This window comes from Quercus suber, unplaced genomic scaffold (assembly GCF_002906115.3).
Source record: "Quercus suber isolate HL8 unplaced genomic scaffold, Cork oak 2.0 scaffold_526, whole genome shotgun sequence".
NCBI lineage: Eukaryota > Viridiplantae > Streptophyta > Magnoliopsida > Fagales > Fagaceae > Quercus > Quercus suber.
The window spans coordinates 306706-326079 of NW_027069975.1; the positions used below are offsets into that span (position 1 = coordinate 306706).

Here is a 19374-nt window from a genome sequence, read left to right on the forward strand (position 1 = left end):
TTTTTGGGTTTTATTAAAGAGAGCACTGGGCCTCTCCCATTAAACATTAGGCCCATTCCGTCACAGTTGCTTTCAAGCCCATAAGGTTTGATTCATCCTCAGGTGTCTGCGTCTTGATTCGTTTGCGAATACATTATGCTCATTCCTGTTATATGATGACATTACTCGGTTCATCAGCCTCCTGTTTGAATATGGTATCTTGAAAATACATTTGTTTTTCATGTTTGACAGTGATGATATATCATTGGATGGACTAGAGCAAGAACTGGAAGAATGCAAAAAATGACGATGTAAGTAATATCATATCATTTCCTTTGAAAATCCTTTTTTGCCAATCAATAGTTTTATAATTCATAGCGACATGATTTATTTTTGTACACTTTCTCACTAGGCTTTGCTTTATGTTAACCAGAAAATTGTCTTATGTAGCTCATAGTTCTATGAAGTTCACAACATAGAAGTGGTAGATGCTTAGTTGCCAGAAATCCTATAATCATCCATATATAAAAAAAAAATAGTGTAAAGACGCTTCTCTTCTATGTCAGGAAGTCTTCTTCATAATAGCTTGGTTCTCCACTTATAGATCATATTATATTGTGCACAAATTTTTTTTCTTTCTTTAATTCGTTAGTTTATATGCACTTGGTGAGTTCTGGAACCCAAAACCTTAGCCTCCACCCTTTCTTATTGAGGAGGAGGTGCTGTGTTAGCTAGAGCTCATTGGCCATATTGTGCAAAAACTTTGTGGAGCAGTGCTTCCTTTTGGAAAGCTTATTGTCATGAGATCATTTAGTTGATGATTTTGGGGTTGACTCACCATCACCGTTTTTTCATAATGAATTATGGAAAGTTGGTTTTGGTGTCTCATGAGATACTTATTGCTGAATGGTTTGTTAGTATGGTTATCCAAGTTAAAACTTGTGATGATTAACAAATAGACCATGCAGTTATTGGAGTGTGATTTATGTGTGTGAAGTTTTGAGAAGCTTTGATATCAGATCTGGAAGTTTATATTGAAGTATCTGCCCTTTATTCTAGGAGTTTCATATTGCCCAAGTTTCATGCCACTGTCATTGTTTCCTTGAGCCAACTTTCTTTGACTGGTTAGATTTTGAACCAAATATTATCTTTTTCTGTCCCACCCTTTGTCAGTTAACTGCATGGCTCTGTTATCATTTTTATCCTTATACTCGATCAGTAAAAGGTCTGAAAGGCTATCATTGCTTATGCTCTGCGCATAAGATTTTTGAAGGGAAACAAACCCACCATTTGAATAACCAAAGAGATAGTAACAAATGAATACCAAGAGCTTGTAACTCAACTAGTACCTCTACCTCCCGGCATTTCCAAAGGAGGTATCCAAGGTTCAAATCTCCTCTCTTCCAACTGTTGAACTATAAAAAACAAAATGAATAGAAGCAACTGGGATTTGCTGCCAAATAAGCTGATTTTGGCTTGTTTTCTAATCAAACAAGCTAACTCCAGCTAGATGGTTTTTACAAGTGCTTGAGTTAAACCTCATGAATCATTGAGGGAGGCCATAAACCCTGTTTGCAGTATTATAGTTCATAACTCTCAAAGAATTATCGGTAAAATTGGAAAGAAAAATATAGCCAATGATGTAAGAGAATTGCATTCAAGCTCTTGCTAAAGCTTGAATTGGACTCTTAAGCTTGTACAAGCTTTTAATTGACTCCAAAATTCAGGCCAAATTGGCCAAATACCATCAATTTTCGAAATATTTGTCAAAAAAACACTGTTCCGGAAATAAGTAGGGATCTACCACTTTTTCAAGTACTCGAGTTTGGTGAACTCGAGTACCCTATTTTATGCTTCCACCGTGGCACGCTGACATGACATTTGGATTTAAAAATTCCGCTTAGTACTCGAGCTTCCTGAGCTTGAGTACTGTGCGGATAAGCACCTAAACTCAATCTTATTTGCTACTCTCACTTCTCACTCTCACTCACCAGAACACACTCTCACTCACACACTCTCACTCTCCTTCACACCTAAAGCCCAAACCCTCACACCATCGGCAGCAGAAGACTTCATCGGCGACCTCTCGCTCTCAGTCTCGCTATCTCCCTCTCAATCTCGCTATCATCTCCCACACGCTGTCAATCTCCCTCTCAGTCTCGCTCTCGCTCTCTCCATTTCTCACGGCAACACAGGTTCGTCACTCTAACTTTTCTCTTCTTCGTTGACCTCTCTAATCCTCTATTTCTACTAAATCTGAATCCATATAGGCTCTAGGATGTGGGTTTCATTTGATATATATATTTTTTTGTGTGGGTTTGCTTGGGTTTCATTTGATTTATTATGGGTTTTGTTGGGGTTTTGTTCATTTGTTTGTGCGTTTTGTTTCATAGTATTTTCAATGATTTGTTTTGGGTTTGTCTTTATTTTCGATTTCTGTAAACTTTGTTGTGGGTTTGTAATGCAAATTTAGTTTCTAGGACTTGATTTTGTTTCTACAACCCAACATAGAGGGACTAAAACAGTTTGGAAGAAAGAAGGAACATCATCAGAAAGGCCTAAATGCTAAACGTATTGCTTCTATGACTTGCATATATGATGTATCATGTATCATGAGTATAATAGAAATGTGGATTAAAAACTGTGAAGTTTACAAGCTTAGGTTGCATTTTGAGAGCCACTGTTTTCCTGGGAAAGATGTTTGAATGATAAATAATGCTTTCTGCTAATATTCTCATTAATGGTGGTTTGCTATATCCCTTATGTCAAAGTTGTTTAAACTTATTTAAATTTTTTTTTTTGAATGTAAGTTTGATTAAATAAGTTTAAACCTATTTAATTAACAATTGAGATAATGAAGTTCATTGTTCTTGTGTTACCAGCCATACCTCTTTTTTTTTTTTCTTTTTTTTCAATTGAGATATCTATAATAAATTAGTAATGAACATTATGACTTCCTTTACTTTGGATACATTGATAATGTTGACATTTTGGCAACTTTATGACTCTTTACAGTGTTATTTATGCATACTTCTAAAAGGTGAGCACATAAATTGCAACTTTGCCTAGATTTTTAATGTGGTAAGTACCTAGTACCTACCACTTCAGAAACCATTTCCTTCTTTCAATCTAAGTCTCTTAAGTCATAAACGCCCTATTAGTCTAAAAATACAACGAGTGGCTTATACATAAAAGCATGGACTTTTGGAGTTGGATTCAGATTGGGGTTCTTAATCAAGAACTTAAGTTTCTTAATTGATCAATATCCTTGTTTTGGATTGTCTGATCGTTCTCCTTATATTATACACAAAAAGCATGGTGATTTGTAAGGAATAAAAATCACTTGATGTTCTTGAAATAAATTACATGATTTCATGATATTCTTGAGATGCTCACATGCTAGATCATTTGTTTCTACAAATACTATGCCTATTAATTTTTTCTTTAGTCAATCACATGATGTTCATGCAATCAAGCTCACATGCTTTAATGTTTTTCTTAGAAACTCTAGATGCTTGATCTGGATTTTCTTAAGAATGACATGCTTTTTTATGTTTTTCTATATGACATATTAATTATTTGGATGATGTGACATGATAATAGCTATCATAGTTTAAAAGACGGATTCACCAAGTAAGATGAGTGTCTAATATTTTCTCACCTCATAACTTGGCGTCCGAATTTAGATCAAATGTTCATTTTTAAAACCTTTCTTAAATGTCTTGATGAGAGGTAGTGTTTTGGATAAGGGAAATTATAATGGCTTTAAAAGAGGAGTTTACTGTGTAAGATGGGTGTCTAATACCTAACATGGCCTCCAAAATTAGACTTTCTCACTTGCTAGCCACATAAGATGGGCTTAAACAGATAATTTTGAATACAAAACTATACACTTTTGAAGCTGTCTTCACATAGGCCTTAATAAAGATTTCGCAACACATTTCAATCAAAATAGTGCTTTCAAATTAAAGATGGTCGACTCCAAACATTTAAGGTCGCCGCCACAATTACTTTTATTATAAACTAGTCGCAGACCCACATGATGCGTGGGAATATATAATTATTTTGTAATATGCTATAATCTATAATTTATTCTCTAAAATTTATTGAAGATAATATGGTGACCTCAAAAATTGAACTATTTTTAAAAGTATTTCCAACTCTATCTATACAAATATATCATTATATTATTTTGGTTTTTTTTTTATTATTATTTTTTTTGAGATTTGAGATTTGATATTTGTAACCTTATAATGGAAGGACATGCTAACACAACATTAGATTTCCTTTTTTTTTTCTTCATGTGATAAGATTGTATCATATTTTAATTCTTCTGAATTTTTAGGTGCAACTTCATACCAGCTACATGGATTCTTAATTCCTAAAAGTGATGTCTAGTTAGTTGCTAAAAAAAATGATAAGACCACCAAAAAAAAAAAAAAAAAAAACTAAAGTAAGGTTTAACCGGTTAGAATCATCATATACAAAAATTTATCTACAATAAGGTGAATAAATAAAATATGTTTTAAACAAACTTTACTTCAGCAAATTGATCAAATTTAATAAACGCTCACTTATACCAATTTTCATCAAAGACCAAATTGTTAAATAGTATTGTGTCATTGATTCCACCCATGTCCTTCACACACATTCATCAATGTATCCATATACAAAACACTTGTCATTACATTCATTTTATCAATGTTCTGAATTCTCACAAAGAATTAAAATAGTGCGCATATGAATTGTAAGTAAGTGGGTTAAGAACATAGGTGTATATATTATATCTTACTAACCTAACCATGCATATCCACACACACACATTTACATACATACATACATACATATATATATATATATATATATATTTGAAGTGAATTTTCCCCTGATTGCTGTTGTCACCAAATGCCAGATATGGACCCACATCAAGCGGGACCCTCTATACAAACTGTCTTGAGGAGGCAGCCTATGCATCGTTCAAGTTTGCTTTGGGATGCTCCTTTGGAAGGCGAGGTATGCACTTGTCCAAAATCGTAGTCAATATATGTAGTAGAAAGAGTTTTGGCATTTAAGAAGCGTAAGTAATACTAAGCTGCTTTGTTTGCAAGGAGTGCCAGGTGTACTAACTTGTCGTCACCGAGATAAAGGTCTGCTTGAAGATGGTGCAGTTTTAGATCCACAGATTGCAGCTTATATCACAGATGTAGGGTTAGATGGACTGCTTCGGGTCCCACATATGGACCTTGACCATGCATTGATCACGGCGTTAGTGGAGAGATGGCGGCCGGAGATGCACTCATTCCACTTGACCCACGGTGAGATGACCATCACGTTACAAGACATGGAGGTTATAATGGGGGTACTTGTAGATGGCTTGCCGGTGGTGGGATATACTGATAGGAACGATTAGGCCCACTTCTGCTGGGAAATGGTAGGGCATAGCCCGCCGGGAAGAGATGTTGGTGATCGTCGCAAGAACACTGCAGTGATAGAAGGGCCGAGGGTAAAAGCTAAATGGCTTGAGGATCGATTTAGCAACCCTCTCCTAGCTGACTCCATCGAGCAGCTTATGTAACAGTATGCTCGGTTTTACATACTAGGGATGTTAGGTGGTACACTGTTTATGGATAAGTCTGGCAAACGGGTCTCACTTATGTATCTGCAATTTTTCAATCCAATCAGCAACGGAAAGAAGTATAGTTGGGGTAGTGCAGCACTAAGTTGGCTATATAGACACCTCTGTAATGCATCAAAGAAGACAGCCAAGCAGATTGGCGGTGCATTGCTATTGGTGCAGTTGTGGGCGTGGGCGAGGTTTCCGCACATATGTCCTGTGATGAGGCATCCACACCAGGCATTGCCCCCAGGTCCACTTGCTATCAAGTATGTAGGATCTTAGATAGTTATTGTTTTACATTTCCGCATTAAGTTTTTATGCATGGGAATTACGTAAGTAACTAATATGGCTTTTATGTCTCTGTTGTTTGCTAGATGGAAAGGGGCTAAGATAACAACTGAACATGGAATGCACATCCTACGCGCCTATCGTGTGTCGCTTGCTTCGCTACGGCCAAATCAGGTATCGTGCTTTACAAGTAGGAACCGCTTTCGCATGTAGTTGTTGTACTTACAATTTGCTTTAGAATGAATAAACATTTTATTTATTTATTTCAGAGCAGAGTTACATGTATTGTTCAGATTCGTTGCACATTTTTTCTAATTATATTGTTAATATGGTTGTTTGCATCGGTTGGATCATTGCAGATTGTGTGGGAGCCATATAGAAATTATTTGGGTTCCCTTCCCACATATTGTACGACAGGCTAACACATATGGAGGTCTATCGTGCCACTCGTACATTTTTGGGTGGTTGAAGGCCATCACCCTAAACGTGTTCTTCGACAGTTTGGGATGAAGCAAGGCATACCCCCAGATGTCGATACTTCAGTTGACCTTCACAAGATAATTCTCCAGGGCAAGCAACAAAAAAACTGGGCCCAAGAACATGCCACGCATATTGCTAAATGGGCTGCGCACGCCACAATTATCGATGCACCACCCTTTCATGGGGAGATAAGCTACAATGACGAGTATATGGTGTGGTTTTGTCCCCATACTATTCGCCATATTACAAAAGAGACCTCGTACTGGGACACTTTGGTAAGTTTACAAAGATTGTTTTGTTATAAATGTACCTTGCTTCGCATAGTTTAGATCAACCTACTAAGACTACTCTTATATATTTGTGACAGGTTGAATCACAGTTGAGGATTATGGTGAAGTGCAAACCAGGGTCTGAGATCTACACCGACTGTATTAAGGCCTTGCAATCTGTTGAAGAGATTGGTCAGTTGACCTTGGACGATGCACGCGATGCGGGCAACACAAGTGAACTGGCTGTAGGGTGTGGTCGACAAGCAAGTGGACGTCAAAGGCATGGAGGCCGTCAATCTAGTCAGCGTCCCACATCTACTCAGCCTCCCACACTCGTGCCCACATTTAGTCGGCGTCCCACATCTAGTCAGCGTCACACACCCGTGCCCACATCTAGTCGGCGTCGCACATCTGGTCAGCATCGCACACCCGTGCCCACATCTAGTCGGCGTCCCACATCTAGTCGGTGCCACACACCTGTGCATGATCACACCATGGAGGAAGCAAGTCAGACAGCAGATGAGATGTGCTTGGACACTGGTTATGACATGGGCTCCATGGCACACGATGATGCGGGTCCATCCCATACGTTTGCCCATGGGGACACATCTCGGTCCCCATCCATGAGGACTGATGGTACCTGCCCACCCACATCCCCTACTACATCCCCGTTGCCCACCACCTGTACATCTCTCCCACTGACTACCGGCACTGCCCTCGCAGATGTACATGGTAAAGATGAGATGAGATTCATGCCCACTCCTGGCCGACCCACCCCTGGTGCTGTCCCCCCTGAGTTTGTGCATACCGAGTTCATCCAGACACAGATACCCACCCCCCCACTAGAGGCTTCACACATTGAGGGTCGGCCGCAAAGGCTGCAACGGACACAGACACATCCTCTTGACTGTGGGACTGGACATGGTACTATAGTTCGATTCAATACCAATTACATATACATCTCTTTATAGTTAAATGATTTGCATATTAGTATTTGTTTGTGTTCTTTTCAGGCAAGGTGAGACCAGTCAAGGAACCAGTGAGGAGAAGAAAACGGGAATGATTCAAGAATGGTCAAGAATCAGTGCTGCTTTGGTAGTTCTAATAGCTTAATTTTCCTTAATGGCATATCTTCTCCAATTATATTCTAACACATAATTTTCCTTAACACATTTATTTTCATTCTTTTTGAGAAATTTAATACTAATTTTGTTGTATTGGACAATGCAAGAATTTTATTGTAACTAAGGAGTTTGATAATCATTGACATAGGACGAGGGGGAAAAAACAAAATCAGATTTAGAACTCTTGGGGCAAATCTAGTATAGCTTCAAGAGCATGGCATTGACTATTGTGTTTTGGGTCTGTCTCTTTTTGTTTCCAGAATTTGTTTCATGGTTAAACTGAAAATATTGCACACCATCTGTTCGAACGAGTTCTATGTTATTCTATTGCTTGTTGTAGATTTTTTTTTTTTTTCAATTGTATACAATACCCAGTTTTCATTTCTTTTTGTTTTCTAGGTCTGTCCCTCCATTGTGTTTTGGGTCTGTCTCTTTTTGTTTTCATTTCTTTCTTTATGTTTAGCATATAGGTAGAAAATATTTCTTGTCAATTTTCATATTAATTTTATATTGATGGTTCTGAACTATTAATGCCAATGAGTTATAGCTTACATTATACTTGCCTCTTACCGTATATAGATTACAAGGTCAGGATTCAAAACCATTTGGATGTGTGACTAGGTGGTAATAATAAAAAGATGTTTTAGTTGACATTTCTACTATTATATTATGTAATTAAATTTAATGCTCGTTTTGAGGTGAAAATGACCAAACTCATTACACAATTAAATTTCCACTATATATATAGAACCATGTATGTATCAGCTGTTATACACAGTTAATATTGCAAAACTCATTACATGAAACTCATGCATAAAAATCTCATACGAAAACAATCTAAAAACTAAGCATTGAAGTCATTTAACCCATGCAGAAATATCAAAAAACTAAGCATTTAACAATACCTCTATCTATTGGTCACAAGAGGGTTGACCCAATGGTGAAATGGATAGCACGTTGGTTGATGGAGACACTGACACAGCTCAAAGACTTGCAGATGGTGACCAAACAGCAAACTTTATGCTAGAAAGATCTCACTCACACATGGAGTTGGAAAGAGGTCTGTACTGAATGGAAGTAACAATGCTGGGGGGGTGATATTTGGTTAAAAGGTACTCAATCTCAAAGAACTCGAGTACCATTAACTATGCATTTACTCCGACCGTTGGAGCCAATGCGAAATTGTGAGTAGGTGGGTAATAAAGAAGTGTGGCAGTAGGTACTTGAGTTTCAAAAACTAGGGTACCAAGCTGCCTTATTGAAATTGGCCCAGGGTTTTTTTGGCCTAGGGCTTTTTCAAAAAACTTTGCTAAGGCAGATTGGTACCCGAGTTTCAGAAACTCGGGTACCAATCTGCCTTAGTCCATTTGGCCCAGGGTTTTTTTGGCTCAGGTCTTTTTTCAAAAAACTTTGCTAAGGCAGATTGGTACCCGAGTTTCCGAAACTCGGGTACCAATTTGCCTTAGTCCATTTGGCCCAGGACTTTTTTCAAAAAACTTTGCTAAGGCAGATTGGTACCCGAGTTTCAGAAACTCGGGTACCAATCTGCCTTAGTCCATTTGGCCCAGGGTTTTTTTGGCCCAGGGCTTTTTTCAAAAAACATTGCTAAGGCAGGTTGGTACCCGAGTTTCTGAAACTCGGGTACCAATCTGCCTTAGTCCATTTGGCCCAGGGTTTTTTTGGCCCAGGTTTTTTTTCAAAAAAATTTGTTAAGGCAGATTGGTACTCGAGTTTGGGAAACTCAGGTACCAATCTGCCCAAGCGCACACTCTGTATGTGGCCATTACAGAATGGTACTTGAGTTTAGTGGACTCGGGTACCACAGTAATACAGTACTCGAGCTTCATGGGCTCGAGTACCAAGCAGAATATTTAAATCATGCCATGTCATTGTGCCACGGTGGAACTGGAAAATGTTGTACTCGAGTTCACCAAACTCGAGTACTTAAAAAGGTGGTAAATTCCTATTTATTTCTGAAACAGTGGTTTCGTGCAAAAAAGTTCAAAAATTGATGGTATTTGGCCAATTTGGCCCCAAAATTCAGTCACAAGATATTATGCAGAACATCTAGGTAAGTGAACATTATGAACATGGTGATGACAAAGAAATTGCATTCCAACTAAGATGTTTAAATTAGGACATAGCTTACAAACCATTTGGGAAATGCATAGTAAATAATAAATAAAAGACAGATAATCCAATCTAATTTTTTTTTACTCAATTATATACATATTCATATCTTTTTTTTTTTTGTTGAGAAAATACATATTTATATCTAGTCATGTGATTTGTACAAATTATGTACTTAATATACACAGTAAATAAATCCAAACTGCATTAATACTTACAGAAGTTTGAAAAAAAAAGTCACCAATCTGAAACATGCATCCCCATACAGCCCAATTATGACCATGAAGAGCAAGTTCCGTTTGTAGCATGATAGCAAATGGCACGAGTGCTATTGACAGCCATAATAAAGGATTAATTTAAAGAGATGGAAACAACCATCCCATGGTCCAACCAAGGAGCAAACCAGCACTGGCAAGACCCAACCCCACTGCAAAAGCAACCGCAGGTTTTCTAATCTCACTCCTTTGTTTACTACGCCTTCTCTTTCTAGCCTTGTGCTGATCCTTTGTCTGTCTGACAGCTGAGAAAAAAAAAAGTGATGTTTTAAAAAGCTACAACTATCCAATGTGATATTGGGATTGGTTGTCTGCTATTTTTACATAAACCCACAACTTTTTCTTTATTACTCATAATCTATCATGTGGACAATTGTGATAAAAGTTGTGATTTTTTATAGTCCTAGAATTTTTTAATTTTATGACATAGTATTTACAATTGATGTGTTGCCAATTACAAAAAAAGTCATTCAAATATATTTATTATATGGAAAATGCTAATGCTACTATAAACTTTATTCAAAAAATTTACAAACTAATGTAACAAAAATACAATTGATACCACTTAAACAATATAATAAATGAATTTTTGAATTATTTTTTTTTGTGATTAATGACCGTTATTTTATAAAGCCTATATAGTGGTAATAGTAGTAAAATTTGTAGTATTCCTAATATTACTCTTATTATATTGTGAACAAATCACATTTGTTGATTAAATTTGTAGTAGCTATAACTTTTTTCTATTACGAAAGAGGAAAGGTGGATACACACGGCAACCCATCATATTTATATGATTAGTGTGCATGCCTTGTATAGGTTTCAAGGTTTAAATACGGTTTACAATCATAAAACTTCACAGATGAGCAAGATAGGTTGTGGTAATGATTAAACCGGAAAACATATCAATTACTGGTAAACTCAATTAATTAGTGATTTTTTATCGTGTTATGATTACTATATATGCTAATGAATAACATGATATGTCACTCTTTTCGCATTGTGTTCATGAATTCAACAATAGGGTGTATATTTCTTTCAGAATCCAATGGTTTGTCCAAATTGACCAAGCTAACGCACTTAAATTTAAGTTGGACTCACTTTGACAAGGAAAATTTAAGATTCTTGGGTGCTCTCCCAGTTCTTAAATCCCTAGACCTAAGTTACACATTTATGAAAGGGCCTCTTCCTGGCAAAAGTATGTACATATTTGAATTTTCTTTATCAACCACGTATGAAGAAGTTTAGACAAAACTTAAATCTTATAACTTACTTGTACCAACATTTTCTTTCTTCATATTAAAAAGAGCAAAAATGCTTTTGATATATGCAAGCGATAGCAGTAGTATACCTTTTGTCTATTCCAATATAGAATGTGTTCAGTTCTATTAGATCTTCCCTCTGTACTATTAGTTTCAATCTAACAAATTGCATATTTCTCCACTGGTGATGTAGAACTGGTCAATCTAAGCAACTTGGAGGTCCTCATCTTGCAACTTAATCAACTTAATGGAAGCCTACCTTTCAAGGGTAAGTATTCAGTTATCTGTATGTTAGTCTTCCCAATGAGCCATTTTATGGATATTCTCTTGACACCATCTCTCGTCAATTCTCTTGGTAGATATGGTAAATTTTAGTAGTTTGGAGATTTTAGATTTGAGCTTCAATAGTTTCACCGGGGGTATTTCTCCATATATTGTGGAATTATCTTCTCTCAAGGCTATATCATTATCTTATAATGATCTCAATGGAACTTTATCCACTCAAGGTAAGAATTTTCTATGAAATTGGACATTTACAATTTTTTAGAGTTAATTGTAATTTTCTATGCAACTTTGAAGCACAACAATGGACCATCCACTTTTTGTTTTTGGACGTGAAAATTATTTTAATCTTGTATACCAATTGACCTGAGTTGTTGATTCTTGCAGTGACACATTTAGGATAGACATTACTAATCTTATTGCTCTTTTACAGATTTGTGTGCGTTGAAAAAACTTGAAGAATTAGATCTTGCTTCTAATAATTTTGAAGGGACCCTTCCTCCATGCCTAAATAATTTGACTTCTCTTAAGTTTTTTGATATATTTGGAAATTTTTTCTGTGGAATTGTGGCTTCATCTTCAATATCTAGCATGACATCCCTTGAGTACATTGATCTTAGCAACAATTCTTTTGAGGGTTTATTCTCGATCAGCTTATTTGCTAATCACTCTAAGTTGAAGGTGATTCAATTTCTGAGGAACAACAACAAACTTGAGATAGAGACTGACAATCCCTGTTGGCAACCTTTATTTCAATTAAAGGTCCTAGTGCTATCCAATTGTAATCTAAACAAGCTCACGAGAAACATTCCTAAGTTTCTCTTTGAGCAGCATGAATTGGAAATAGTTGATATCTCTCACAATATGTTGAAAGGAAGCATCCCCAATTGGTTGCTTGAAAACAACACAGGGTTACAACTGCTAAATCTTCGAGGTAACTCTTTCACAAGTCAATTACATTTGCCACCATATCACAACTATATTTTTTGGTTGGATGTGTCAGATAATGACTTAGATGGGGAACTTCAAGAAAATATCGGAAAAATGATTCCAAAATTAGAATGCCTGAATTTATCCCGAAATCATATTGAAGGTAATCTCCCATCCTCAATTGGTGACATGAGTAGTTTGAACCGATTGGATTTTTCCTTCAATAATTTTTTTGGAGAGGTGCCAGTGAAATCATTTGCCAATCAGACAGCCTTGCAGTTTTTAAGTTTATCTAATGATAACTTTCACGGTGAAATTTTCTCAAAGCTCGCCAACCTATCCTGGCTAGTTTCTTTAGAATTGAACAACAATCAATTCAAAGGTACTCTACCATTGATAAGCTCGATGATCATAAATATTAGCAACAATTACATGTCGGGTATTATTCCTGAATGGATAGGAAACAGTACCTTGAAGACACTAACATCCTTTCTTTTCATGAGTGACAACTTTTTTAAAGGTCGGGTTCCATGTGAATTAGGTCACTATATTATAATAGACCTTTCTCATAACTTGCTTTTAGGATCATTTCCTTCTTGCTTCAATGTACAGGATGTTAAGCACATACTTCTGCAAGGGAACAGACTCACAGGAACATGACCCAAAGCTGTTTTTAATTCATCATCTCTCATGACATTAGACATTAAAGATAACAGGTTTTTTGGTAGCATTCCAGATGAAATTGATGGACGTTCTGGCCTAAGAATACTTTCATTGAGTGGCAACCATTTTAGTGGTATTATTCTGAGGCAGTTATGTCAGTTGAAGCATATTAGCATAATGGATCTTTCTAAGAACTTTTTTTCAGGGACAATACCATATTGCTTTTACAACATAACCTTTGGGAAGCTAGGTGCTATAAATTCTGAATATTCACATCATAAGAGCTTATATTGGTTCAGAAAGTCTTACGCTTACGTAATACATAAACATCTTCTCAATTGGGAATCTTCAATTCAAGATACATTTATGGATATTCATGAAGAAGTTGAGATCTATTTTGTTACAAAATATAGGTCTAACTCTTACAAAGGATCCATCCTTAATATCATGTCTGGATTGGATTTGTCATTCAACAAGCTAACTGGTGAAATCCCATCGGACCTAGGACAGTTATCTTCAATTCATGCAATGAACTTGTCTTACAATCAGTTGATAGGTTCCATTCCTAAAACATTCTCAAAGTTGACTCAATTGGAGAGCTTAGACCTTTCGCACAACAATTTGAGTGGAGAAATTCCTATAGTATTGATTGATTTAACATTTCTTGAAGTTTTCAATGTGGCTCACAACAATTTATCAGGTAAACTTCCAGACATGAAAGCACAATTTGCAACATTTGAAAAGAGTAGCTATGAAGGAAATCCATTTCTTTGTGGTCCACCATTAGAGAAAAGCTACAACGAGGTAAATGAGTCACCGCCATCACCACAAAACTCCTCCAAGGCAAGTGACAGAAAATGGTATGAAGTAGATCTTCCAGTCTTCTCTACAAGTTTTCTGGTATCTTTCACTGTTTTCTTCTTGGGTGTAGTGAGTATTCTTTACATTAATCCTCATTGGCGGCAACAGTGCTTCAATTTGGTTGAGGATCGTATGTTTTGGTGTTATTATTTTGCTTCCAAAACCTTAAAAAGGTTAGCAAACCGTATGTTTCATTAGATTAGACTTTCTTTCTGTAGGAATCTTATTTGGTGGGTTATTGATAAATAATTATATGTATGTCTTTTTTCTTTTTCTTTTTCTTTTTTTTAGAATTATATGTATGTTTTGGTTATGAATAATGGCTACTCGGTTATGAAACAAGGATTTCACCTACACTTGTTTCATTTGTATTGTAATTTTGTAACCAGCCAATGTCCTGTATGGCCCGTACAGTCTGGGTACGTTATAATTTCATTTTATAATAACTTGTAGAAAGTTTGTGTATATGGCTCATGTGTAATACCTATTTTGTTGTATATGAATTTTTATTTTTATCTGATTGTACATGATACTATTAACATTTAGAAAATTAGTTTGAACTATATTATACATCTTGAATGGGAAAAATCATTAAATCATACAATGTAAATTGTTGAGTTATAGAAATATTTTTTTTGATATATTAAGTGTAGGGACCGAATTTGAGCACTTATACTGTTGAGAGAGTGGACTCAAGCCTGGTTGGCCCATTACAATGAATTTGTAGAGAGCGGGTTCAAGAACTCAGCCCTAGCAAACGGACAACACCCTGTAGAATTCCCCTCCGTTGAAGGCTGGCGCACCAGGGTTACCCTCCAAGGTCATTCCTCGGCACCAATCCGAGGAGCTTGATAGTGGTCCCCCCTCTCATTGATCTGTTTCTTCCCCTTATATAGCCCATTTCCTCACAATCTCTTTCTTCCACCTGTTGATCATCCATGCCCCTCTGTTCTAACCGTCCGTCCCATCAGCCGCTTTACCAATACTCATGTGAGTTGCAATAACTAAGGCTGCCCTGTCCAGAAGTCACATCCCCATTAGTGCGGCCAGAGGGTTAGGTGAGTGCATTTAGTGTAGAGGTGACAACCTATCATGGGCTTGCTCCCCTACTTAATGTTGGTCTCGGTCTTCCGAGGACAGGGTCATCCTCGGCGGGGCTCCGAGCAACTCAATCCTTCATGCTTTGTCCTCGGGCGCTCCTTCTTCCTCAGCATAAGCCTTGGGCCGGATGTAAAGTGGGCCAGGTTACCAAGTTCTCAGGCCCCACAATAGCCCCTCAAAATCTTGCTGTCCGTATCCTCAGACGAGGAGGAGGGTTTTGATATCCTCGGGCCTTCGTCATGATTCGCCCTACCTCTGCCTATGTCAGCGCTGGAGTCTTTTCGTCTGCCCAATGCACATTTCTGGGGCATCGATATACGATGCGTGCCCGCATTAAATTTTGGCGGCTCCACGCTCCACACATCCAACGGTGTGATGGCAATCAACCGGTGGGGATTTCCTGCCTTTATGGGCGGGAAATTTCACTCGATTATTTTTAATTGGGGATATAAATACTTGTTTGAACTGCTTTGCCTCCTTATTTGTGCATTCAGGAACTCCGGCGCACATACTCTGAATCCGGTCAAATCTTCAAACCAACCCGCGCTCCTTTCCAACATAAAAAGCCTGCCCGAGGAGAACTTCGTCATTTCTATAAGTCTTCTTCTCTCTGTAGCACAAATTTTTCTCTGATTCCTTTCTCTCCTTCACTCTCTCTCAGGTTTTTTAGTCGTTGCTAGAGATGGGTAAATTTAAGAAGTTAGTTGAGTTCGAAGGGATGATGGAGAAGTTCATCACTGATTACGGGAAACCCCGCATGTGGGCTTGAGATATTGCGAGGAAGGGGATTGGCATATTATGAGGAACGAGGGTGAAGTTATGATTCCCATGGTCGCCTTCGTAGAGGGAGGCATGAGAATTCCTATGGGGCCGGTGATGAGTGGCTGCCTCAGGCATTTTCAGCTAACTCCCACCCAGTGCGCCGTCAATATGTTTAGGATACTAGGGTTCGTAAACGCCTTGAATGAGAAGATGGGGTTGAGGTTAACCCATCATGATGTCAACTGGTGCTATAATCTTCAACACTTGAAGGGTAAGTCATACTATATGAAGACGAGGGACGACAGGGTTCGATCTATCCAGTGCCTCCCCGATTCTAGTAAGGGGTTGACCTAGGATTTTCTCATTGTGTCGGGAGAATGGCACGACGGTCTCCATTGCCCGACAGTAGAGGAAGAGCTAGGTAGGGTACTTGGAGTAGGAGTGGGTCTAGCTTCTTTTCTTTTTCTTTGTTGTAAGCCTTCCTTATTCGGTTGATGATAGGGGTTTGTTTCTCTTTCTGTAGATCCGCACACCTTCGCGCGTCATTTTAACCTGGTCAACAAGGGGGACTTGGAAGCAGTTCTCAGGGTGGAGGTCTTTCTGAACGAGGTCGATAACCAAGTTAGAGCTGCCCACAAGATCCTTGGATAAAATCCAACCCAGAAATCGTTCCCAGTCTCGAAGCACGTGATTAGAGCTCGTGATCCTCAGCTTAGGCAAATCACTGTGGTAGAGGATGGGTTTGCGTTTCCTGAAGGATCCTCTATTCCCGAGGGCATCCCGTTGGCAGGTTCTTCCTCATTCCATCAAGCGGCAGGGGCCGAGGGAGGGAGTTTGGAGAAAGAGGGAGAGATGGTCAATCTGGGCTCGTCCGAGGACGAATTTGGTGTATTTGACCAAGCCCATCAGTTCGAGGGTCCCTCTAGTGACTTGGGGGATGCCCACTTGTCCAAAGTCGGTCTTCAGTCCCTAAGGGTTGGTACTCAGGCCGAAATGGGGTCCAAGAGACAGCCCCAAACCAGCATGCTTGACTTGCTTGAGGGCAGGCCCGGGAAGGGCATGCCGAGGGAGTCACGGCCCAAGCCTCCTTCATCCGGACCTAAGCTTCCTCCTCCTCTACCCAAGCCTTCTCCTACGCAAACCAAGTCATCCTCCATTCTACCAATCTCGGACTCTCGGCTTGAGTCCTCCGACCCGAAGAGGAAGAGGCCTTCCAAGAGCAAAGACCCAGCAGATGGGGGCAGATCCCATTCTTTTTAAGAGGAAGATGAAGCCCGCCGACCTTCAAAGCAGCTGAAACTTGGTGGTCGGAGTAAAGGGAAAGAAGTCGTGCAGCCGTTCGAGCCCCAGGCCTGGCTGCTAGCTGCCATGCTCCACAGAAAGCCTCTAATGGATGACGCCACCCTCAGGGATTTTTGAGGAGGCGAGGCGGCTCGCATGACGGATGCCCTAGAGTCGTCCCTCCTCCTCCTCATCAACATGGCTAAGCTGGGGGGCATAAGGAGGCAAGAGGTTGCCCGCAACCTCAAGAGATACCTGGACATGGTAGGACCTCTGATACTTGTTATTTCGTTTGGATTTTATTGTTTGGCACCTCCCTTTCTTTCCTTTACTGTGTATTTGTTTTGGTTGGCAGGCTATTTAGGCTGCTTTTAGGCTGGACGAGGAGGCCGACAGCCAGAGAAAAACTCTGGGGCAGGAGCGCAACAAGTACCTGAAGGTCGCGAGTACCTTTAAGAGATTTGAGGCGGATCTCAAGAAAGCAATCGAAAATCTGGAGGAGATGACAAGGGCTAGAGATAACGCGGCCTCTGACCTAGCCGATGCCACGAAACAGACCGAGGACCAAGCAGAGCACTTGCGGGATGTCGAGGGCCAACTGTAGGCTGTCAAAGAGGACATTGCCGACCTGAAGCAGAAGTTGGCCGAGGAGGTAAGGGCGAAAGGTGTTGCCGAGTACGCCAGGGACGAGGCCGTGAGGGCTAAAGAAGAGGCCGTGTTTGCGAGAATAGACGCCAAGCGCTCCATAGAGCAAGCGGAGGAAAAGGCCTTTGTTGAAAGGGTGGCTAAGACTGAGGCTACCCTTAAGGCCCAGATCCCTGAAGTATGCAAGCGCTTCTGCTCTCAGACTTGGAGTGAGGCCCTCAACCAGGCGGGGGTCGAGGCTTCGTCTGACCTTAGGAGGGCGGAAAGAGTGTATTATCCCTCTACAATTCGCGAGGTTGTCTCCGTCGCTCCTGAGGCAGGCTCCGCTCCACAAGGGACAGACGAAGGTCAGACTAATGCTACCGAGGACACAAATTCAGCTGATGAGCTTCCTGCCGATTCCCAAGGCCTATTCGTTATCCCTCAGATCCCTCCCCCCGAGGAAGGGTCCTCCGAAGTAGTCCCTCCGAGACAGGGTCCCGACATGTCAATCGAAGCCTCCCGGTAGGCTCCTCAAGACAAGTTGTCCATCGAGTTGGGGAAGTAGGCCATCTCTTTGGGCTACCCCGTTTTGATGGCCTGGACCACTCTGATTTGCTTTCTCATTTTTTTTTTTCGCTTTTTGTCTTGGTGATATTGTAATAAAACTACATACTTTTTTGAAATATATTTAATTGTTCACTTTTAGTTCTTCGATTGATGCTTCCTTTTACTTGTTTTACTTTAATGTTTTGCTCGATACCTCGGTTCCGCTCAGGACTTAGTCTCGTGAGGCAATTGGCTTTCCCTCAAGTTTGAGTCCGAGGGTCACGCCATAACTCAGTTCTATCTAACACTTTCGTTCTTCTGTAAGTAACTAGTTTCCCCATAGGTTTGAGTCCGTAGACCATGCAAGACCTTGGTTCAGCCCAGTACCCAGGTTCTCCTTGCAGTGGTTAATTTCCCTATAGGCTTGAGTCCGAGGACGATGCAAGATCTTGGTTCAGTCTAACGCTTTTATTTTTCTGTAAGTAGCTAGTTTTCCCATAGGCTTGAGTCCTTGGACTATGCAAAACCTAGGTTCAGTCTAGTACCCAGGTATATTTGGGGTGGTTAGTTTTCCCATAGGCTTAAGTCCGAGGACCATGCAAGACCTTGATTCAGTCTAACGCTTTTGTTCTTCTGTAAGTAGCTAGTTTCCCCATAGGCTTGAGTCTAAGGACCATGCAAGACCTTGGTTCAATCTAACGCTTTTGTTCTTCTGTAAGTAGCTAGTTTCCCCATAGGCTTGAATCCTTGGACCATGCAAGACCTAGGTTCAGTCTAGTACCCAGGTATATTTGGGGTGGTTAGTTTTCCCATATGCTTGAGTCCGAGGACCATGCAAGACCTTGGTTCAGTCTAACGCTTTTATTCTTCTGTAAGTAGCTAGTTTCCCTATAGGCT

General features: G+C 39.5%; 1 protein-coding gene across 1 annotated transcript in view; it reads left to right on the forward strand.

Moving 5' to 3' along the window:
• LOC112034590 (receptor-like protein 15) overlaps positions 1-17283 on the forward strand; it is a 69721-nt gene extending 52438 nt beyond the window's left edge. The window contains 4 exon segments of the mRNA XM_065763810.1: positions 11784-11930; positions 12140-14344; positions 16547-16644; positions 16687-17283. Coding sequence (XP_065619882.1) covers positions 11784-11930; positions 12140-14344; positions 16547-16644; positions 16687-17283 — 3047 coding nt within the window.
• Positions 17284-19374: the final 2091 nt, after the last annotated feature.